Source organism: Dromiciops gliroides, chromosome 4 (assembly GCF_019393635.1).
Source record: "Dromiciops gliroides isolate mDroGli1 chromosome 4, mDroGli1.pri, whole genome shotgun sequence".
Lineage (NCBI taxonomy): Eukaryota > Metazoa > Chordata > Mammalia > Microbiotheria > Microbiotheriidae > Dromiciops > Dromiciops gliroides.
Window position 1 is genome coordinate 107,364,617 of NC_057864.1, and position 24,789 is coordinate 107,389,405.

At 43.9% G+C, this 24,789-nt stretch overlaps 1 protein-coding gene across 1 annotated transcript in view; it reads right to left on the reverse strand.

Moving 5' to 3' along the window:
- The window catches only part of PLXNA2 (plexin A2), a 324,127-nt gene that overhangs the window by 30,060 nt on the left and 269,278 nt on the right, over window positions 1–24,789 (reverse strand). Inside the window, exons 13-17 of the mRNA XM_044001416.1 lie at window positions 22,263–22,414; window positions 11,859–11,976; window positions 8,476–8,612; window positions 4,666–4,833; window positions 4,238–4,331 (exon numbers count right to left, since the gene is read on the reverse strand). Of these exons, the coding sequence (XP_043857351.1) occupies window positions 4,238–4,331; window positions 4,666–4,833; window positions 8,476–8,612; window positions 11,859–11,976; window positions 22,263–22,414 (669 nt within the window). The remainder of the gene's footprint in view (window positions 1–4,237; window positions 4,332–4,665; window positions 4,834–8,475; window positions 8,613–11,858; window positions 11,977–22,262; window positions 22,415–24,789) is intronic.

Genomic DNA, 24,789 nt, shown 5'->3' on the forward strand with positions numbered 1-24,789 from the left:
AAAAGATCAAAGAAAGAGGAAAGCAAAATACCTTGTGGCTCTGGATAGGCTTTGTATGGATGTAGAAAAGTCAGCCACTACTTCAGTGAGAGGCAGTATGGTATAATGGATTTGAATTCAGAAGGCTTGAATTTGAATCTCTGATTTATTACATATATCATTTTTAGCTTGGGTAAGTCACTCTTTAAGGTCTCTTCTACCTCTAGAGTCTATAGAATTTAGTCTCCCATCTACATCCTAGCCAGGTCCCCTCCTGCTTAACTGTAGCTCCCAAACAATCAGCTAAAGAAATTAAACAAATAGTTCCTTTTCTTGACTCCCTGCAGCCAAAAGGCAAGAATTGGGTCAAGGGACCTTTGAAGAGCCCATCTGAGTCCTAGGAATGGCTTAAATCTCTAGAGCCCTTTAAGCCTTATGAAGTCCTTAATGCAGTAACCCATGGTAGCGTCAGAGGACTGATGGTAACCAGTTGTATGTCTTGGCTGAGAAGTGGTAGGCTACAGGTGGAAAATGAGGCATGCATTTTTTTTTTTTTTGCGGGGCAATGGGGGTTAAGTGACTTGCCCAGGGTCACACAGCTAGTAAGTGTTAAGTGTCTGAGGTCAGATTTGAACTCAGGTACTCCTGAATCCAGGGCCGGTGCTTTAACCACTGCGCCATCTAGCTGCCCAAGGCATGCATTTTTAAATATGGCCACTGATTTGCTTAAGTCTACTTATTTGTTAAAAGGGAAGGTTCTTCTTGGCCTGGGAATTGGAGTAAGGCTAGACAATAGCAAATACTGGTGATTTTTAAAAAGCAAAGAGCATTAATCAAACATTTAGAATAAAAAAGAACAGAACAATAGCCCTGCAGGTTAAGTAGTGCCAGTATTATACTTGTTTTACAGATGAAAACAAACCATCTGAGTTTGCCTAGGGTCCTATAGCTGGTAAATATCAGAATTGGGATTCTCATCGAGTTCTCCTGATTTTTAGGCTCTCCTTTGTTCCACCAAACCACCCAGCTTCCTCCTTTTTACTTAGCTTTGGATCAACCTAGTTTGGGTTTTGATGCGAGAGCCTCAGTTTCCCAACCACAGCCAAGATGGAGGCATCTGGCTTCTCAAGAACGTGTTGTATTGGCAGCCAACTTCAGGCATGTATGACGAGCCAAACACACACACACAGACTTTCTTTTTAAGGAAACTAAAATGTATATATGAGTATGAAAATTTTTGAAAAAAAACCTGAGGTTTACACGGGCCTTCCATAGGAAATTCAAGTCCTGCTAAAGTCCTCTCCCCTGGACAACATCATTCTCCAGTCCTCTTCATCTGAGTGAATGGTCCTTTAAAAACCAGGTACTGTCCTCATTTTCCAAGCAGGGACATTGAATCATGGGTAGGCTGGCAAATGCAGGTGGTTAGCATAGGACTCCCAAGGCTTTCTGGGGGGCCAACCCTGTTTTGGAGACCCTCTTATCTCTGCTTTTTTGCCTCTGGACAGCTCTCTCCCTGCAGCTCTTTCAGTTCCCCTGGGTTCAATTCCTTGATGAATAAGCAAATAGCTTTGGAACGAACAAGCCCACTTCTGTTTGCTTCCTGCCTAATGCTGCATTGGCACTTTCTCTGCCAAAAATTCTTTTGGACTGGACTGCTCTCAACTCTGTCCTCCACATCACCCTGTGAGGCCCCTTGGTAAAGTGAAGGCCAGGGAAGGAGATGGTGTCTCCCTTTAGACAATGGGAGCTGATGCTGACCAAACTGAGAAACCCCCTCTTCTTTACTTTTCTCCTGAGAAAGGAGGTGGTTCCTATACTATAAGCTTGTCCTAATGTAGTATATGCTTCCCCTTAGATAAATCACTCCTAAGTGCTAGTCCAGCTCAAAAGAAAAGGGACTACAATTATTTGCTCTCCTAAAAGTCAGCTAAGCAATCCTTCTGTCTCCTGACAGGAATATATCTAAGCTGTGAGTTCTAAACCTTTTTTGGGGGATGGGGGGAGAGGAGGGAAGAGCTATCTTTAAAAAATGCTTTGAAGCCTATATATTAAGAAGAAATTTTAAAGAAATCTAGAGCTAGATCTTGATATATATCCATATATTCATATATGTAGCTCTCTATGTGTATATATCTACACATATATATTTAGATACCTACATTTATCTATATACACATATATCTATGTATAGATCTGTAGCTATACTCCAGATAATTATATATATTTACATATTGTCTCTACAATATATGCATGTATATTATGTAAATATATGCATATACATATATCTCTTTACATGTTGTCTCTCCCATTAAAATGAGTGCTCCTTAAAGGCAAGGAGTATCTTTTTTCTTTCTTTGCCTCCCTAATGCTTAGCCCAGCACTTAGCAAGGACCTAATAAATGCCTGTTGCTGACAGACTGACTGAGAAACTACAAGATAGCAAAAAGCTTCTATGAATTCAGTAATAATTCTAAATCAATATGGACTCTATTAATAGTACAGTATACTTGAAAAATAGGCATATACGTAAAAGGCATTTATTCAATCCACAGAAAGAATGGGCTTATTTTGGATTCATATATAGATTTGTGGACCCCTTGCAATAATTCCAAGGTTCACAGGCCCTGAATCACTGGACTTGATCATCTTTAGAGGTCCCTAGCTCTAAATCTTAGAACCACGGAGCAGGGAGGCAGTACTGCTGGAGGAGTCTTTGGGTGAGGGGGCGGGTGCTGATGGGTCCCAGTGGATGAAGAGAGGGAGGGAGGGCAAGAGGGCATACCACCGAATTAAGTTATCCTAGATTGAATGGAGGGGTAGAATGGAAGGGTGACCCATCCAATCCCATTCCAAAATGCTTTCCTGGGAATCAGCAAGCAGTATTTTGAAAGTCACCTTCTATAATATGTTTTTGTACTCTCCCAAATACAGTCTGCATATACCTCATGTCCCAGGTGAGGAGAGATGCCTCCCAGGCATGAAAGGGTAGGGAATGAATCTAGGACATTGTCCCCTTCCCTTCTTCAGCAACAAAGTCTCAGGATCTCAAAACTGGAAGGGGCCATGGGAATGATCTAGTCAAAACCTTGCCTCCACAAAATCCCCAAGAAGTGATTCCCCCAGCCTTGGTAAAATTCCCCTTTCAGTGACAGAGACCCCAAGATATCCTGAGATAGTCCTGAGACAGGCCATTCTACTCGGACCAGCTCTCACCATTAATTAAAATTATTATTATTTTGATCACATCAAGCCCAAATCTGCTTCTATTCAACATGGCCCAGTTTGCTCTAGTTCTGTCCTCTGGGTCCAAACAAAAAGAGTCCAATTTGTATCACAGGTCTTCAAAGATTTGAAGATAGCCATCATGTCCCTTTTTTGATGGTCCAAAAACAAGTTGGGTTTGGAGGCCTTTCTGAGGCTCACTTGGGGCAGGGTGCTCTTGCTCTGGATGTCCCCTTTCTTTCTGTCTTTTTTTTTTCCTGGAAACTTCCAAATCTCGTGCTTGAATTCCCAGATAGCCAAGCCCTAGCATCTATGTGGTTATGACAGTTTCATCAGTCAATCGGTAGGTACAGGGATAGGATTTGGGAATACAAAAAACAAACAAACAATCCCTGCCCTCAAGGATCTTACATTCTATTTGGGGAGATGACATGTACACATATGTATTCTCTGAATGAGACAACATGTATTCACATATCTGAAATGGGAAACTAAACAGATACGACTGAGCCTAAATGTGCCTCCTCCTTATAGAACCCAGGATGCTGCCCATGTGATCAAATGGGCTGCCCCACTGTGGAGCAGATAAAGGACCAAGGCATTCCCTTTAGCAGCTAATAAAAGAGATGGAGAGTTTGATGGAACCTGGGCGAAGGCTGGGCTCTCCAAAGGACCACTCTTTTCCTGCTGTGGCCCTGAAGATCATTGCACCTGAGGCACTTGAGACCCAGATGTTTCCTTTGCCCTGAAAGCCCCTTCCCCTCCTTGCATTTGTCCATCCCCCTGCCCCTGAGTCTTTTGTTTTAGGCCTCAAGTCTCTCCTCAGGTGAGTTAACACACACCATAAGAAAAGAATACGGTTTTATGTATTACTGGCTTGTTTTCATTCTTCGGGGAAGCTTCTCGTAGGCCCCACACTACTGAGACAGATCGGCACCCTGCGCCCCCTCAAGTTTTCTCCTCTTCCAAACATTTCTAGTTCTTTCTATCAGCTCTCCTTTAGCAAAACCTAGAGGAGGCTGTGACTACTCACGTTAACAGATTCTTTGCCGTTGAACTTGACTCTGATCCTGGGCTCCTGAATGACATCCAGGTTGAAGCCTGTGATGGTGAGGGGTGTGTGGCCACTGGGGAGAAGCAGAGGCTGAGTTAGGGAAAGAATGACAATACTGTACATTTCTATAGTACTCCCATCTAGTTTTCACAACTCCTAGAGGCTGACAGGGCAGGTGCTATTATTTTAATTTTAAAGACCAGGAAACTGACTCTCAGCAAAGTTGAGGAGGGATGGTGTAATGGAAAGGACACTAGGTTTGGAATCACAGGACCTGGGTTTGAATCTCAGCTCTGCTGAGGCCTAAAGGTGAGGCTCTGGCTTTTCGTGATGCAGTCATACCCCAGGCCCTGCTGGCTCGTGGCTCTTTTGGGCTGGGGGCATCCAGAATTTCCCCTCCCCCTTACCTGGCAATACTCCACTCTGGCTCTATGCGCTGGACTCGGGGGTCATCAATATATTCGAACTGCAAGGTACTGTGCACGTGGGCTCGGTCCACACTCACAGAAACAGGGACAGGGCCCAGGCCGTGGGCTGATGGTGGGGAGACACACACAATCTCATTCATAGATCTCCTAGCAGGGAGACAGAAGGCAACAGAGTAATGTGGGGAGCTGGGCAAAAGCAGCAGAAAGGACACAGGTCATCGGGAATGCATTTGCTTGTGAGGTGCTCTCTGTTTGACACAGAACAAGCAACTGTGGTTTGGGGGAAAGAGCACTGGTTTGGGGCCAGAATCCCAGCTCTGCTGCTCAATCCCTAAGTGACTCTGGGCAAGGGCAACCCCTCTGAGCATCTGCTTCCTTATCTACAGAATATGGAGAGTAGATTCATAGGCTGTTGGAGATCGATGAGATGTTTGGAGTGGCCTCATCCAAGACTTGTTTTTCAAATGATGAAACCTGGGCCCATACAGAGTTATTTTGTGCTCAGTAACACTTGCTCTAATAACCATACTGGGTGATTATGTAAATCAAATGAGATGATGTTCATGGAAACAATTTGGAACTATTCTTTATAAGATTCTTTATAAAGGGAAAGGAAAAGTTCTTTATAAAAGGCAAGGCGTTGTTATAAATATCCCAAATTGGGTTAGGTTGGAAGGATTGAGACTGGGTAATGGGCAGAGAGTACTGAGAAATCATCTAATAATGCTCATTTAATAGCATTTATGCAGTGTTTTAATGTTGGCAAAGAGCTTTACATATCTCATTTGATCTTCCCAACTATTTGGTCTCCATTTTATTTTATTTATTTATTTTTTTAATTACAAAAGTATTTTAAAAATTTTGAATAAAAGTATTTTCTTATTTTCCAGTTACATGTAGAGATAGTTTTCAACATTTGTTTTTATAAGATTTCTAGTTTCAAATTTTTCTCCCTCTCTCCCCACCCCAAGATAGCAAGTAATCTGATATAGGTTACAATAACATTAAACTTATTTCTAAATTAATCATGTTATAAGAGAAGAATCAGAGCAAAAAAAGAAAAACCTCAAAAAAGAAAAACAACAGCACCAAAAACAAAAGAAATAGTATGGTTCAATCTGCATCCATATTCCACAGTTCTTTTTTTTTCTGGATTTGGAGAGCCTTCTCCATCATGAGTCCTTTGGAACTTTCTTGTATTGCTGAGAAGAATCAAGTCTATCACAGCTGATCAACACATAATGTGGATGATACTGTGTACTGGTCTCCATTTTATAGGTAAGGATTATAACCACTCCCAGGATCACACAGATAGTAAGTGTCTGAGACAGGGTTTGAATTCTGGCCTCCCTGGTCTGAAGGCCAATACTTTATCCTCTATGCCACCTGGCTAACTAGGTGTGGAAGTATGAAATCAAGGGGACACAGGGCTTTTAGAGAATTGCTTTTCTATAGTTGACTGGCCTCGTATGGGCTGTGATTGGTTACCATGTGCTCCTGACTTAAGGAGCTAGCTAGGTCACTCCTATGGGCCTGGAGAGGAGGTCAGTAATCAGAGGCCAGCAAAGGACCAAGTAGCTATTATGTCAGCATATGGTGATTTAGATCACTGAAGTCCCTGCAGAGACTGGGGCAAGGCTGATTAGCCAGAGAAGAGAATTGGGGTGAGAGGGTCTGGGGAACTTTTACAAATAGGTCAATGATGATAAAGGATTTGTTGCTGGGTGAATGATGAGCGAACCCTCTGCAGGTGCCTCTTAGTGGGAACTGTCCCAATAAGGAGAAAATGTAGTGGACTCTGGGTCCCTTGAAAAGCCTCTTAGATCTCCCCTGGAATAGTGCATATTAAATATGCCAGGCTCTCAGCCACAGTGCCCGGTACATAGTAGGTGCTTAATAAATCTTGATTGATTGACTGACAGAGGGAAGTGAGCTGGAGACTTGCCCTTCCAGGGATGTTCGCTGGATATGAGAGCTTCTAATCTGTGAGAGCTGGGACTGTGTGTTTGCCATAATTCATAATATCCCATAGCAGCTGCTCAATAAATACCTAATGATAACAATGGCAATAATTAAATAAACTCAGAGTTCCTTTCCAGGTGGGGATTCTCACGGTCCACTCTGAAGGATGTTATTTATTTACTTTTAAAGTACTCAGTCCCATTGATGAATGGCCATGGCAGGCAAGTTGATGAATTGTGTTCCTTATTGGAATGAGCTTTGGATTATGGTTGTGAGAAAGAGCCCAGGACAACAGGTCCTACCACACTGGAAAGCAATTTAGAACTGTATTAGAAAAGTCCCTTTAACCCAGGGATACAGCCACTAGTCACACACCCCAAGGATGGAAGGAAAAGCCCCATATATATATATATACACACACAAAAATTATTTCTCATAGTACTTTCTGAGGTAGCGAAAAACTGGAGACAGAGTGCGTTCACACGAATTGGGGAACAACTGAATAAATGGTGGCATACACATGGGATCGATTATTATTGTGCTGTAAGAAATGATGAAGATGAGAAATTCAGAGAAACTCAGGAAAATTTGTTTTTTTGGGTTTTGTTTTGTTTTTGGTGAGGCAATTGGGGTTAAGTGACTTGCCCAGGGTCACATAGCTAGTAAGTGTCAAGTGTCTGAGGCCAGATTTGAACTCAGGTCCTCCTGAATCCAGGGCCAGTACTCTATCCACTGTGCCATCTAGCTGCCCCTTCAGGAAAATTTGTAACAACTGGTACAAAGTAAATCAAACCAAGAGAATCATTTACCCAAAAAACACAAGCGTATAATGGAAAACCAAACTAAAAGGCATTGGGACTCTAATCTCTGCCCCCATAGCACTTGGGGAGGGTACAGGGCACTTCCACAAGACACTAGAAATCTAGGAAAGGAATAAGACATATCTTCCCATAGTAATTTCTCAGTTCCTCAGTTCTAGTGCCTTCCTTCTGTTTATTTTGTTGAATTTATTCTGTATATCTTGTTTTACATATTTGTTTGCTTATTGTCTTCTCCATTAGAGTGGATGATCCTTGAGGGTAGGGACTGTCTTTTACCTTTCTTTGTATTGCCAGCACTTAGCACAGAGCCTGGCACATAGCAGGCACCTAATAAATGCTTATTGACTGTTTCCCTGACAGCACATTGGGAAAAGGCATGGAGAATCACCCAAGTCAAGGAAATCTCTCCTTGAGCAACTCAAGCCTTTCTTGACCCCCATCTCCTAATTATAAGTGCTGCCTCTCATATTATATTATTGACCAATGGTGACTTCAGAGAAATAATGGTGAAACATCTCCCCTTTTGGCAGAGAGGTGGTGGACTATGGGTACTGAATGAGTCTTATATTGTCAGGCATGGCCAATGTGTTGCTTTGTTTTCCTTAAGTACACTTTGTTATTAAAGAGGATTTTATTGGGATGGAGGTGTAGGTGGGGGTGAGGCACACTGTGGGGGGGCACTTAATTGAGAAAGGCCAACAATGTAAAAAACAGAAAGGAACAGAAAAACTTTATTTAAAAAAAAAAAAGAAGTAATTGGCCTTGGAGTCAGAAAGACTTGAATTCAAATCTAGCTTCAGACACTTGACACTTACTAGCTGTGTGACCCTGGGCAAGTCACAATCCTCACTACCTCCAAAAAAACCCTTAATAAAAGTTAAGAAAAACTTAATAAAAAAGAATATCACTGAGACAAAAAGACAAGACAGGACACGTGCGCATGATCAGACACCAACATTCCCACAACGTATTAACAGATCGAAATAGAATAGTTAGCTTCTCTTACCCATAGAATTCACAGGTCTGGTTTCCCAGGAAGACAGTAACACTACTCCCAGCTCCTAGGTAATGGCCAGTGATGGTCACCATGGTGCCTCCAGACTCTGGGCCTCTAATTGGGGCAAGTGACATCACTGTTGGGTTCTTTGGAAGGAAGCAGAGAAGAGGGATCATTGCTTGGGTATTGCAGAGAATGCAGAACCTTGGTGAGACTTAAAGGTAGGGAGAAGTAGCAGCCACCTGCTCAGGGCTGTGATTTTTCTCTTTTCTTGGCCTTTCAGGCCCCAAGGCTTTCTGCTGCTTCCTCTGGGTCCGACCCTGTGTCTGAGAGCAGCTTTGGGGCATGTTCAGTTTGTATCAGGACCATGTCTCTGAATTAATCACCTCCCTGGGGAGCTTGGTGCTCATAAAGCTGATGGGAAGGCAGGTGCGACACTGATTGATCTATCAATTAGTTTACAAATTGAGGACAATTTGAAAATGCTTCCCTATCAGGAGCTGGTGCCAATTCCCTCCGTCATAAAATCAATGTGGCTGAATAAAGAGCCCTTGCCCAGCGCTGAGCCGCCATGAGGCTGCACCTACCCCAAACTTCTCTCTAGAACACTGGGAATAGCTGTGGCATGGGCCATGGAGAAGTGGCAAGGATCTAAGCAGGCTATGAAAACAAGCCTTCAGCCACATAGCCTGGGTAGGAAAAGAAACAGTTAGTGGACCTAATTTAAGGGAAAACAATGAATTATTTCTGCCTAGAGAAGCAGCATGGGATGAGAAATAATAACTAGTATTTATATACCCCTTTAAAGTCTATAAAGTGCTTTACTCATTATCTCATTTGATTCTGACAACAATCCTGGGAGATAGATGCTATTATTGTTCCCACATCACAGATGAGAAAACTGAGGCCGAGAGAGGTTATGTGACTTGCCCACTGTCACACGGCTAACAAGTGCTAGATTCAGGATTCAAACTCAGGTCTCCATGATTCCAGGTGCAGTATCCTATCTGAGATTTGGGTTATAGTCCTCATGTTGCCACTAACTGGCTGTGTGACCTTGGACAAGTCACCCCTCCTCTCTAGGCCTGTAAATGAGGCATCAGTCTTGGACAAGTTACTACTTCTTTGGTTCTGAAAATGAAGGAATTTGGTTACTTAGATCAGACTAGTCAAACACAGAATCTAGCACTTGCCAGTGTGCCCTGAACTAGATTAAAATAAAATTGGGAAATATTGAACAAAATAAATAAAAATATAATAGGACATAGATAATGTTAATATGCGGATTTCTCAGTCACCCACGTGTTTCTGTCATAATTTAGTGGCTGTTTCTGTTTGAATTTGACACCACTGGGCTATGTGCTCTTTAAGGTCCCTTCTGACGCTAAGAATTACTTTTTTCGGTGTTTGTTTCTCATGAGACTGCTTCATTGGAGCTGGGCAAGGGAAGATAAAAAACATTCATTCGTAGAGTGAGGAGTGTCTGTATTGGGAAACATGAATAGTGGGAAAAAAGATGGGGGCTTTGGATGGTAGTAATGGATATCATTGCACAGAGCACTGGGAAGAATTTAGGGAAGCTTGGGAGGATTCATGTGAACTGATGAAGAACAAAGAAAGCAGAATCAAGAGAATAATCTAGGGTGGGGCTTCTTAAATTTTTTCCAGTTGCCACCCCTTTTTGCCCAAGAAATTTTTACACACCCCCAGGTGTATAAAATAGGTATACATAACCTTTTACTGTTGCCAAATTTTTCACAACCACCATATTCAGTTCTGTGACCCCCTATGGGGTCAAGACCCACAGTTTAAGAAGCTTTATATATAAAGTAATATTTCATGTCACATTATAGATTTATTTGTATATATTTTATAATATAATATAAATATTATAAAGATAATATATAATATGTTTACATATAATATGATATATAAATATATTTATAAAAAGGTCTATATAATGACCACAATTTTCATGTGAAGGGAAATGACTTTGAAAGCTATCAGGTCACTTTAGTGATGAGTAATGACTTCCATAAACCGTTGGCGATACATGCCTCCCTCTTTTCAGCAGAGGACTTGTAAACCATAGGTACTAAATGAGGCCTATGTTGCTAGACAAGGCCAATGTATTGATTTATTTTCTTGAACTATATTTCTTTGTCATAAGGGGCAGTTTTAGTAAAGAATGGGAAGGGTCACTGGAAATGTCAGCAATGTAAAACCAAAAAGAGCATCAAAGTAAAAACATTTATTTTAAGGAAAACATTTAAAAATGGTGGGGAAAATGAAGTTAGGAGGAAATGAAGAGACTTGGCAGACTGGTGAAATGTATCAGGGTGGTTTAGTGATTTTTCTATTTTTTTTTTTTCCTTTTTGGGACTGTATATACTTTAACATAAGTAGGAGGGAGGTTGAAGACCCATGTTATTTGTCTCTTAGCAAGGTTTCAGATTTCAGAGTCCTAACAGAATCAGTCACGCAGATTTTCAGAGTTGGCAGAGATCTCAGTGGCCAGCTAGTTCATCCCATCCATGAAAGGTATCCCCGCTCTAACAGGCCTGATGGGTGATAGCCAGCCCTTGCTCAAAGACCTCCGAAGAGGAAGGATTTAGGTTTTTTTCAAAACTGTTCGAAAAGCTGAGTTCGGATGACCCCATTTACTTTTTAATGAACAACTTGCTGTAGAGGTGCAGGCAAGTGTCAAACCATACACTGTTCAGGGCCCTGGAAGCAAGTTATGGATCGAGTGCTAATATAGCCCCGGCCTAAGGGACAGCCTTCAGGATGCCGTACCTATTGCCTTGATTTGTGCCTGCAGAGGTGTTTCCAGGTGTCTCTGAATAGGCGAGAACACACCGGCACCTTACCACACACATACTCCCACACAGACACACTCCCTTCAGGCTTTCATTAACTCTTCCAAATTTCTACATATACCATCCTTGGCAGAAAGAAGCAGCCAGATAAATATAATACTATTTAATTAGATCCCCCAGGCGATGTGTCCTCATTAGGATGAAATTAGATGAGGATGTCACATTGGCAGGGCTAACATGACCCATCAGCCTCATTGTGCCCCTCTCCTCTCCTGATGCTGTTTCTGAACCACCTTCTAGGAAAACCTCAATTCTGTGCTGCTTAGAAATGTGGCCAGATACCCTTAGGGCTTCTGAAGTTGTCACAGCATAGTTAAATGTGTGTCATATACCCCATCCCATTCTGGGAAGAGCAAAGATCCAGAGACTATTTTACCCAAAAGATTTTCTGAAGGAGGCCCTCTTATAAAAAGAACCCAGGAGTTTTGGGTATTGGAACCCTTTTGGGAAAGCTCTGAAACAGTTTTTCTTCCTTGCTCTCCCTCTTAGCCTGGTCCAGAATCCTATACTCACCACAAAGGTATACTGTTGGTGGGACTTGGTCATGAATTCTGGCTTACACTCGCCAATGCACAGGCGTACGGGACCAGAGCTGATTCCTGGGAGCGCACGACCCATTTCACAGACAATCCTGAGAATGTATAGAAAACTCCTGGTTAGAGAGTCCCAGAGGAAGTATTTCCACCCCACTCCCTCTGACCCTGGAGAAAATATTAACATAGTCTTGAAAATAAGGATCCAGTATGTACCAGCCCATCCAAGCGGCTTACTAGCCTGCAGCCTTCCAAGGAGGCCCAGGGAGAAAAATTTGGTCAGCATTTTTTTCTTCTTGCTTATAACACATCTTTGCTTTCCCCAGACAAGTAGTTGAGGGGTTATTTGCCAAGCTGTCTCAATCCTGGCTTCTTTGCAGCAGTGAGTTTAAAAAGAGGAATAGATATAACTGACAATTTGCTGAGATGGTAAGATCCAGAGTAGGGCGCTCCTAGCAAAAAGGGATGAGCAGAGTCCCAAGACCCGAGGGAAGGAATGAGTTCATTAAGAGATCAGTTGACATTGGACTCCCACTTAATCAGGGGGAGAGAGACCTGGTGGAAGAGGCACTTGATGGAGCCTTGGGTTTGGAAGTCACGCCTGATCTGATACTAATAGAGAGAGCTGGAGGGAAGAGAGGTGAGTAGAACTCACAGTGAGAATTCTCTCTCATCGAGCCCAGATCAATACCCGAGTGACTACTTTCAAGGCATCTGAGATAGTTACAAAGAGGGCATTTAGACACCGATGCTGTCACCACAGGCACAGTCTGGAAAAGGCGGGTGACTGGGAGAGGGTAGGAGAAGAGGGAGAGGCCATTTAGCTCTTCTGCATGTGGGGGTGGTGGAGGGCTCAACTATTGCCAACTGGAAAGGGTACCCCAGAACAGAGGACACCTCTACCCCACTCCCACCATGGCCCAGATTGTGAGGGGGCGGGGCTAGGAGAGAAGATGGAGAACCAACCCAGAGCCACCCAGCGCAAAGCAGGGAGGGAGGAAAGCAAACCCCCCTGAACACTAATCCACTGTGTTATCATTGCTCTTTGGGGAAGATCCCTGGTTTAACTGAGCGATCCTTATCTCAACAGCTTCTCTAGGAATGAAGGTAACTAAACACAGACTCCATTTGGATGTAATAAAGCTTACATTAAACAAACACGCCGCATGCTCACACAGCCCTGGCATGTCACTGATCTCCATCTCTCTCAGAACAGTTAATCGTAAATAAGGGCATTGCGTGCTGGTAGATATTAACATAACATGCAATAATGGTCTTATTATGCTCTGCGTATTAGACGAAATAAGGTAGTAGACACATTGGAGGAGCCAGCCGCTCCCTCTTTCTATACATATACATAAATTAATTAGGGATCTGAAGTCAATATCATGATGATGGTGATGATGAATTAGCATTTTACATGTAACTATCTCCTTAAGCCTCATTAGCAAAGCACTTGAAAGGCTTAATTGAAAGTACTATCAGTTGTTATTTTCAGGCTTGGCCTAACAACTCTCTCACTCTCCTTCCCCCATCTCAGAGCCAGCTCCCACCCAGAGTATCACAGATTCAGCAGAAATCCTAGGTCTAGAGCTACATGTGGCTTTAGAAGCCATGTTTTTTGTGCAGGGCAATGAGGGTTAAGTGACTTGCCCAGGGTCACACAGCTAGTAAGTGTCAAGTGTCTGAGGCTGGATTTGAATTCAGGTACTCCTGAATCCAGGACCAGCGCTTTACCCACTGCGCCACCTAGCTGCCCCCAAGCCATTTCATTCTACATGCCCTTCTTTTATTTTTTTTTAATTTTAATTTTAATTTTTAATTTTTAAATTTTTTTGTGGGGCAATGAGGGTTAAGTGACTTGCCCAGGGTCACACAGCTAGTAAGTGTCAAGTGTCTGAGGCCAGATTTGAACTCAGGTCCTCCTGAATCCAGGGCCAGTGCTCTATCCACTGTGCCACCTAGCTGTCCCCATGCCCTTCTTTTATAGACAAGGAAATGGGGACCCAGGGAGGTGACCTCCAGTGATTTTCCCAGTATCACCCAGGTAGTGGTGATCAGAGATGGAACTGGGAACTCAGGTCATTTGACTCAAGAGCCAATACTTTTCCCACTGTACCAACTGCCCTGGAGATTCTCTTGGTCTGTACACAATTCACTTCCTCGTTGCTTGGAGTAGCTCTACAGAATAATAACTAATAATTACCAATATATCCTTAGTTACTATATAGAGGGCTTTGAAATTTTCAAAGTAGTTTCCTAGCCCATCCAGGGTGATGCACAGTTAGGTCCTGATTAGTGCAAACAATGAGGCCCATTAAGTGGTTGCATTATTTGAATCACAGCATGTTTTCACTGGGCTAGAACCAATCACCATATTTTACATGTAATTATACTTTGAATAGTACAAACTTGAAAAATACAGCCATTTTGCTAGGTTCATTATTTGCACCCAAAAGGACTTAGCTGTAGTGGAAAGAAGACCATATTAGGAGTAAGAAGTTCTGAACTTTATTTTTGGCATTGAGGTGTCCTAGTTGTGTGACCCTGTGCAAGTCTCATGTCCTCTTATTCTCTTTTAGCTTTCTCCTCTGTTAAATGAGAATGATAATTGTACTATAAGGATGATGCTTTGTAAACTATAATGAGATAGCCAAATTTGAATGATTATTATAGATCCTTCTAACAATTCTATGAGGGAGGCATGGTGGGTATTATCATCTTATTTTACAAATAAGGAAACGGCATTGGGGTGTGTGTGTGAGATGGATTAGGTATAACCAGGAGGGAGGGAATGATGGGGAGAATCAAGGACCAAACTCTACTTCCTGCTTTCTAATGACCTCTGCATTCCACTTCCTAAATTCTTGGAAACTTTTCTTTCCCTACTCTCTTTGTCCCTGGGATTATATAGCCTATATTTCTTATATATATATATATACACACACACACATACATATATGCACATGTTCTCTATATATTTATTCTGTATATGTTTATATATAAATATATATGTGTGTATGTCTCTGTGTATGTATACACACACATATAGATATGTTGTATTCTGTAATAGAATGTAAGCTTTTTAGAGTGGTGATTATTTTATATCTATATTCCCAATATCTAGCAGAGTGCCTGACACAAATAAGATGTAATATGGAAGGAAGGAAGGAAGGAGGGAGGGAAGAAAAGAAGGAAGGAAGGAAATTTTGGGGGGTTTAGGGACCAGAGGATAAAAAATGTGGGGGATATATCCCCTAGGCAGCCTGAGTGTAACACTGGTATCCATGAAATATTAAAAAGAACAAGAGAAAGACCTCTAGCGCATTGTGTAGATTATGGCAGATACAGAGAAAATCATGGGTAAGAATCTCATAGGATTAAAAAGATGAGCTGTGTCCCACAACTCTGGCAGAGGGAATGCTTATACTGATCTGTCTGTCTGTCCATCCATCCATCTATCTATCTATCTATCTCTGTATCAAATAGGCAGCTAGGTGGCACATTGGATAGAAAATCAGTCCTGGGGTCAGGAAGATCTGTTCTCAATTCCTGCTTCAGATACTTTCTAGCTATGTAACCCTGGGCAAGTCACTTAACCTTTGTCTGCCTCAGTTTCCTCAACTATAAAATGGACATAATAACAGGATCTACCTTGTAGGGCTGTTGTGAAGATCAAATGAAATATTTGTGAAGCACTTAGCACAATGCCTGACGTATCGTAGGAACTATATAATGCCTATTCTCTTTCCCTTATGTTATTGTTGTTGTTGTTGTTTGTCCTTTGTTTTCAAAGAGGACCATGACGTCTGAGTGATGTCATGACTTGCACTGAATTGGATTGAAGTAAGGGAGGGCTGTGCAAAGTCACCAATCTCACTCTCTCCTCCAGAGCCATCTGGGTCTACTGGCAAGATGTCTAGACCAGGACGACTAGAGATGGCATCTCCAAGTCTATGTGTGTGTATGTGTGTTTGTGTATATGTTTGTATATGTATCTATATGTATATACACACATATACTATCTTTCCTATATACTATATATACACACACTCATACTGTATAATATACATGCATACACAAGCATATTATAACAATGTACAAATGCATCTATGTGCACACACATTTATGGTACAGACACACGGGTACATGGATATCACAACATGTGTGTATGCATGTATATTTACACAATAGCACATACATATGTAGATGTGTGAATTCTATAACACATATAAATGCGCAAATAGGTATAAGCACATACATATATGTATCTATTATAACATGTGTTGGAGTATGTACATTTACAATCAGTATACCACGTGGCTGTAAGCCCCAAATGGTTATACTGCTGAATATGGAGAAAGGTCAGAAAAAGACACTCTTTGAACTGGAACCCAATGAGAATGAAAGACAATAAAATCTCTTCCATCTGCCTGGCTCTTCCCCACTTACTCAGCCCTTACTCTAGGTCAGGTCTGAATCATCTCTGGTCTTTACTGATCTCTGTTTCCAGCCTTTCCCCTCTCCAATCTGTCCTTATGCCATTGCCAAAAATCATCCTAAGGCACAAAGCTGAGCATGTCACCCCCTGCTGTAAAACCTTCCGTCTCTCTCTTGTTCCTAGGATCACATACAAACTGGCATTCAAGGCCTCCTTCTGTAATCCAGGCCTGGGGGAGCTTTCCAGACTCGTTTCATTCCCTGCTTTTTAGTCACTGTGTTCTAGCCAAATTGGGCGTCTTGCTCCTGAGTCTCATCTTGTCCACTGTCTGAATGACAGGCTTACATGGCAGACAGACACTTACGGTGGAGATGGGAATGGAATGGAGTAGGGAAGGTCAAGGAAAAGAGGAGATGGCAGAAGAGGATTGCTATTTGAGGCTGGGGCTGAGAGGGGTCAAGGATGTGGGGACAGGAACAGTAAGTGAGTGTTTCTAGTCCTTTATGATAGCCAGGAAAAACACCATTCACATTTACATAGATTTTGTAACTTCTGAGATACCTTATTCACAATAAGCCTGTCAAGTAGTATTAAGCCCATTTTATAGATGAAAATACTGAGGCTGGGAGAGGTGAATTAAGTTGCCCATAGTCACACAGCTAGCAAGCAGAGTAGCCAGGATTTGAATATGGCCCTAGGCTAATGCATACATGACGCTACACAGTCTAATTAGATAGAGTAAAATAACCTTCTTATTTCTTTTTTGTTTTACTTTCCTAGGATTCTGTGTCCATGACAGCAGGAAGAGCTTGAGTGAGTTTGCTATAACCAGAGATGTCTTCTAAGGAGCCGGAGAAAAGAGGTCAGTATGTCTAAAAAAGGTGTGTGTGGGGAGGAAGCTTGTGTTGGGGACAGGGCAAAGCAAGATTTTGTAACCCAGATACCTCTTATGAGCAAATTAGAAAATCATCTGCCAACTAAAGGGAGAGGGGCCAGAAAGGTGTACACCTGCTTCCTAGGGCTGTTGATGGATCAGAAGCACTGGGCATGGAAGGCAAGCAAATAAAGGACTTGGGCACAGGAACAATGTTGAGGTGGCTGATATACCGTGATGAAAAACCTTCTCGTTGAGTCCTTTCAGTCATGTCCGACTCTTCATGACCCCTTTTGGAGTTTTCCTGGCAAAGACACTAGAGTGGTTTGCCATTTCCTCCTCTGGCTCATTTTGCAGACAAGGAAACTGAGGCAAACAGGGTGAAACGAATTGCCCAGGGTCACACAGCTAGTCAGTGTCTGAGGCCAGGTTTGAACTCATGAACATGAGTCTTCCTGACTCCAGGCCCAGCACTTTATCCACTGCACCACTTACTTAGTTGCCCACTAACTATAAGCAGTGGATCTGGGTTTGAATCTAGACTCTTTTACTTAATAGTCATGAGACCTAGGGCAAGTCACTTTTCTTTTTGGGGCCTCTGTTTCCTCATCTCTAAAATGAGAGCCATGGATTAGATGATCCTAAAGGTCTCCAGTTCTAAAACTCTGTAGACTCCTTTGGTGCTGAGTCATATGAGGGGTGGGTGTATAGGTGGATGGGAGCAGCAGGCCCCTGGCCAGGTTCCTGAGGGTTCTGATAGCCAACAGTGGTCCCCAAGGTCTAAGGAGACCCGACTAACACACACTCAGTGGTGGTGGTTGGGCAATATTGCCCTAGGGACGGGGTCAGAAACAAGGTGAGATTTTGCAGCTTGGCTGAATTTCACAGTCAGATCCTGAGGAAGGAAGCCTGGTTGGGGAAGGGCCTTGAGATCATGGCATATGAGGATTGGTGGAGGGAAGTGGGCATGTTTAGCTTGGAGAAGAGAAGCCTTAGGGAAGACATGATAGCTGTCTGCCCGTATCTGAGAGGCTGTCATGTGGAAGACCGATTAGTTTTTTCTTCCCCTTCGTACTTGGCCTCAGAAGGCGGTTCTAGGAGAAACCTCGAAGTGCGGGGAGGCAGATACTGGCTCAGGGGAAAGGAAAACTTCCCTGACAGGTAGAGCCTTCCAAAAGTGGGGGACCCAGGAGGGAAAGGCCTCCCCTTCATTGCCAGTCTTGAGGGAAAGCCCCGTGGCTGCTTAGAGGGTATACTATACAGAATATTCTCATTGACATTTGGGCAGGACCAGGCAGCTCCAAAGACCCGGCTAACCCTGCAGTTCTCTGATTCTAAGACCCCAAGCAGTGAACACCATTTCCTCATTGTACAATAATTCTTTCGCTTATTGTCGCTGACTCTGTCCTTAAAAGTTCCCTCCAGGACCAAAGCTCAGCACAGCTAGGAGATTTTGTCTTCTTGGGCTTTGTGCCCAATTCCCACACTCCCTAAAACTTCCAGATCCCTAAATGCATTAATAGCTAACCCTGGCTATTAAAATGCTTTTTTTTCCTAATCTGTAAAATTGAGGTGGTGGGTGGGGTTGGTTAGATGAAAGAGACAACATAGCTGAGTGGAGGGAGAGCTGGCTTCTGAGTCAGACATGCTGTGTAACCTTGGGCAAGTCATATAACATCCAAGCTTCTAAGCAACTTTTTTTTTTGAGGGGCAATGGGGGTTAAGTGACTTGCCCAGGGTCACCCAGCTAGTAAGTGTTAAGTGTCCGAGGCCAGATTTGAACTCAGGTACTCCTGAATCCAGGACTGGTGCTTTATCCACTGCGCCCCCTAGCCGCCCCCTAGGCAACTTTTAAAAACCATAAATTGCAGAGGCATCAACCTGCATTGGTAGAAGGAATTTCCTCACCTGCGAGTTCCTTATAAAAATGAATTCGTAGGTCCAGATGAAAAGGAAATTCTATCTAGAGTCATTAACTCTGGGTTTAAATCCTGTCCCTGCTACTCACCAGGTGAGTGACCATGGGCCAGTCACTTACTTTCTTCAAGGCTGTTTCTTCATCTATAAAATGAGGAGGTTGTGTTCATTGGGTTCTAAGACTCCTTTTCAATCCAAGGCCATCTCAGCTCCATCAGTTTATGGTGTCTTTTTTTTTTTTTTAATGGTGTCTTTCTTTCCAGGCAACTTTTACATTTTAACAGGGGCGTTCAGGAGATAGGCCATTGAAGAAGCGATTTCTGATGGTGGGAATTCCAGGGTCCATCCAGGAGATATTTCATTTTCCCACTGACTTATTGTGCTGGTGTCAGCTTAAGCTGGGCCTTCTTCCTCTCCCCATGTGTGGTTGTAGGTGACACCTAGCTAGTACACAGGGCTGGAGGTTGCAGGGGGTGGTCAGCAGGGATGAGTCGGTGAGACCAGAGGAGCCGTGAGCTCAAATCTGACACCCCAAGATGGTTCTGACCTTCCCCCTTCCTCGCCAGTAAAGGAGATGCCAAAGCCAAATGCTGAGGTCCACCTCCCCAAAGTTCCTGGTTACCAAGTCCCACCCCCCAGATCGGTGGGGTACAGATTATAGGCCTATGTGGGGCCCTTTAACCAATATTAACCTAATTGCTGAGTGATAGATGGCACGGCATGAGCATATGGTAAATCATTACCCAGCCCGCCAATCCTACCACTTCCAGGGCCCCTGCACCGGGCCCTTCTAGCCAAATTCGTCTCACGAAGACATCCGTAATGATCACGCCTGCTGCTCGCTGCCCGGGATAAAGGCTTTAATGATGTTAACAAACTTTGAAATCTCAAGATCTCTAATGAGCCCGGCGCCACTGGAAAGCGATGCTTGCATCCAGCCGGCCCCAAGGCTTGCTCCATCCCTCCTGCCTGCCCCTTCACAAGGAAGGAGACCGTGGTGGTTTTCAAGGGTAATTGCCAGCGAGGTGCTGCTGGGAGGGACCCCCACTCTGACCCTGCATTTCTACAATTTGCTTTTATCTCCTCACGTTCGCCTCCTCTCTCAGCACTGAATGAAGTTCCTTCCCCTTGTGCTGGGAAGCCAAAGCTACACTGGTGCTATCAGTGTTAAGACGATGGAACTTAGGAGTCAAGAGCTCTCAGCTAAGGGCGGCCGCCCCCGTGCTCTCTTCTGGGGGGACCGCGGAAGCTTCTCCACGCCTGCTCCTTTGTTTTTTGGCAAACAGACTGGGGAGCCCAGAGGTAAGTGCTTGGGAGTGGAGGGAACCTTCAGGTCCTTTCCAGACCACGATTATACATAGATTCAGAGGGTGGCGGTCATTTAGACCAATCCCTCATTCTACAGAGGAGAAAACTGGGACCCAGGGAGGGGAAGTGATTTGCCCAAGGCCACACAGGCAGTAAGCCTCAGAGGTGCTGCCTGAACCTAAGGCCTCTGCCTGCCAGCAAAGGCAACTCTTTTCCCTTTTTTCCTCCATGCCCACTCCTTCTTCCTAGCAAGTCCCATTCCTAGAAAGGGCCCTTCTCACTCTGAGCTTCCCTGTGGACTGGCCGTGGCTCCTGTCCCTGCCATTCTCTTTCTAGCATCCACACTGGAAATAAGCCCAGCTCTCAAGTGCTTCCCACATATTTTCTCTTTCCTTTAAAATTTCCCCCTCACCATCTTTCTTCCTTGAGTTGTCTTTCTCTCCCTGCTCTGTCACATTCCTTGAGAAGAATTTGAGGACAGGGTTCATGAGTCCGCAGGTCTCCTGATGTTCTCTCCCTCCCGGGCTGACCCCTTTTCTCTTCCTGGCTGGAGTCATACTGGCCCCCAGAAATATCTTGGAGTGTTCTCCCTCCAAAATGAGTCTCTCCCACCTCCCTCTTCCTCAAGAAGCCATGGCTGGTTGTGACCTTGAACATTAAGGTGGGCTCGGATTGCTCCTGACATCTTCAGAATTCCTGACCCCAGGAAGCCAGATTAGGAAATCTTGGATCCTGGTGGTCAGGGACTATGCCTCATCAACACAGGTCAACTGTAAGGTGGGAAGAAGAGGGAGGGGGACAGGAGGAAGTAGACAAAGGAATGACCCAACTAGACCCCATTACCTGGCCCCCTTGGGCTAGCCTTTCCACCAGACCACCACATTTTCCTTCTGCAGCTATGTTCTCAGTAGGACTGGGGTGACTTTATCAAAGGAATCATTCAGCATGTCCTCACTGCCCACCCCCCCCAAAAAAAAAAACCCATGGTGGGAAGTTCTCCTCCCTCTTTCCCTGCAGTCTCAGGCCTACCGCCTGCCACTTGGCCGCAACCAAATGAACACCCCAAATTGGAACATATGTCACTCCTGGAGCCCCGTCCGCCTGTCCGCCGCTACATGCCTATTTTCTAATTTCCAGCTGACATTTCCCTTAGTGAAATAAATGAATTTGCTCCGGCGGAGGCCCTGCTCGGATTAAGCTGCTGTCATAGCCCCATGCGCCAAACAAATTGTCGCCTGCAGCCCACCATGTGGGATGCATTCCAATGGGGGCTGGGAGGGAGGAAGCCAAGGGTGGGGGCGGGATGGGAAGGAGGTTGAGGAGCTGACGTTTGTGGGAAAAGTGTTTCACTTGTACTACGGGGAGGGTGCTGAATGAGATGCCACATCAGAGCCAAGGATCCTGATGTTTGGAGAAGCTGGGGGAGGTGGTCAGGGAACAAATGTCCTTTAGCCCTTCCTGCACTGGGACTGCCTCTCTATCTCACTCAAAGCCGTTTCTAAGCACAGAGGGGTTAGGAGGGAGGTTTAGAGGGGGGAGTCCCAAAAGAGAGAGAGCCACTTCAAGGTGCTGGTTAGACTGGGAGACACTGGAGATCCCTTCCAACTTTGGGAATCTCTATGGATGGAACAAAGTCAAGGACCATCTGAGGGGTGGGAGGAGGGTCTGTGGGTGGGGGAGGGATGTTCAGTAGGACTGTGTTCCTTTTCCTAGGTTGTTGATAAGAGGGTGAGGATGAGTCTGGTCTCAGGGAAGGCCCCTGCAGGGAGGAGAAAGAGCTCAATTCCTAAAAGGGGTCCCCCCTCCACCCAAGAGAAGCTAAGGTCAGGACGATGCAAACTCACTGCTCAGCGATGATGTACTCCCCAGGGAGGGGCGTGCACGGCACCCCAGCCACCTGCACATGTTGGGCGATCTCTGAGAAGTCTAGACCCAGGTTCACGCCATGGATGGTCACTCGAGTTCCTCCTTCAGGGGGGCCAGACATAGTCAGAATCTGCAGAGGAATGAGCAATAGGGGTTAGTAACCCGTGGGGACCAGCATCGACACCACTGTCCAGAACACTTGTCCTTCTAAGAACTTGGAGGACTTTCGTGGATACTTGGCTCTCGCTAACTTCATGATCCACTTTGGGGACTGCCAGTGACCCTGCCATTGGCTGTCCTGTGAGCTGGGGACTTAGACTCATTTCACTGTGTATGGAACAAAACAGAATGAAGAAATCTTGGTCAGGGAAACATACCTTCCTCCAGAAAGGTGGGGGACTACAGATTCAGAATGTCGCAGACATTATCATGTGTGTTTACTGCATTATGTCGTGAAAATTTCTAAATCCGAAGAAGGAAAAGAAACAGCGAAGTCTCCAAGCCATATGGAGAGAGGGAGCCTGTCTCACAATAAAGCTGGTCTCAGGTCTAGGACCCAAAGACCCAGAGCAGTGTGGATCTCAGACTTTTACATCCCCATGAGGCTTAAATGCTTGTATACCTTACTATTTTTAAACAAATTCCTCCCACAATAGAATACACCCCAAGTGGTACATGTACATAAGTTTACCAATCAAGACTTGCTAGCTTCTTGGATTTCCCCTTTTCCACTTAAACAAATGCCACCTTAGTTGCTAAACTCTGCCAACTTGGGTTACTACCCACTTAGTTGCTGACCACTGAGGTGTAACCAGATGATGGCTAGAGGAATAGATGAATGTCATTTAGATGACTTCTAGATTTAATGGTCATATGGCATTAGATTTTGTCTCTACTGTCTATCTGTCTTACTACATTATCATTTGATTAAGCTACTGAAGAATACCTTAATATGTGAAATCAGAATCCTTTAGTCTATATACTAATTATTACCATAGTTAAATTGCTTATATCTAAGGACTAAGGAAAATATCACTCACAATCAACTGGTTCTGCTTTACTTTTTTTTTTTTTAGGACAGATACTAAGCAAATATTTATCGCATGACTAACAATCATTACTATAGTTTATATTTATGTATCACTTTAAAATTCTGCTTTACTTTTCTTTGTTACAAGGAAAGGTTTAATAACAGGCATCATATTTTTCTGTATCTGGAAATGACAGTGAGGTAAAAACAAAAGGCATCAACAAAAAAAATTTAATGGAGGTAAATCTGTAAATGTCATTCATTTCAAAGAAAGAGAGATGACTCTCAGATGATCTCTTTATACCTGCTAGGATGGATCTAGTTGCATGGACCTAAAATTGGTGGTGACCTTAGAGGTCATCTAGTCCAACCCCCTTATTTTACAGATGAGGAAATTGAGGCCCAAGAGTAGTCAAGTGACTTGCTCAAGCTCATGTAGGCAGTAAATGAAGTCCTAGGATTTGAACTCAGGTTCCGTGATTCTAAATTCATCATTCCTTGTGTTGCAACTCAACACCTCCCATAATTGTGGTAATTGAGAATATCTCACAGTATTTCATTTTTCCTTTTACAACCTACCTGGGCAATAGGTAAGAACAAGGGTTATACTGTCAGATTCTCCCTGGGGTGTGAGCTGCTCCCCAAAGTAAATCAGATCCTCCAGTTAATGTGAATTTTAGGTCCAATAGATAACATTGAACACATTCATACACTGGAGTGATCTGAGGGAAGGTACTATGTAGTGCAATAGACTTGGAAGCCAGAAAATTTTACTTCAAATGCCAGTGTTCTTTCCCCAGCAGAATTCTGTCTCCCCTGATTCCTTCTCCCATTCATTGGTGAAAGTGTTCAAGGATACTACATCCTTACTACTGAGCTAGATGTTGTGAAAGACATAAAATAAGTATTTTATAGAAGTATTTTGGCATGGTAGGAAGCACATTGGATTTAGAATCAGAAAACCTGGGTTCAAATCCTGATCTGCTTTTTACTGTAAACGTGTCTCTGGGCAACTTCTGTGGGTCTCAGTGTCCTCGTCTGTAAAATGAATGGATTGGACGAGACAGACTCTAAGGTCCCCTTCAGCTCAGAAAGACTATGGCTCTGTGACTGTGAATAGGGACCCCAGTGTCCAGTTCCATGTCCCTCACTTCTCAAGCTGCCGTGTTCTGGGCACGATGGGACAGCTGTGCTGCTGATCTCTCTCATACACATGGGGAATCTGCTCTGCTCCCTCCCTTACGAGGGCTTCACTTGTCACACCAACTGGGAGTGATCTCTCCCTCCTCTGCACTTATGGGATCATAGATTTCCTGCCGTATAGGACCTTAAAGGCAATTGAGTTCAACCCTGTCAGGAAGTGACCCGACTGGGACAGAGGCAAGAAATGCCATCTGAGCACTGGATGACGAGAATGATGACTTAAAAGGCTTTGGGGATTTGCCCGGGCTAACAGAACTAGTGAAATACACTGC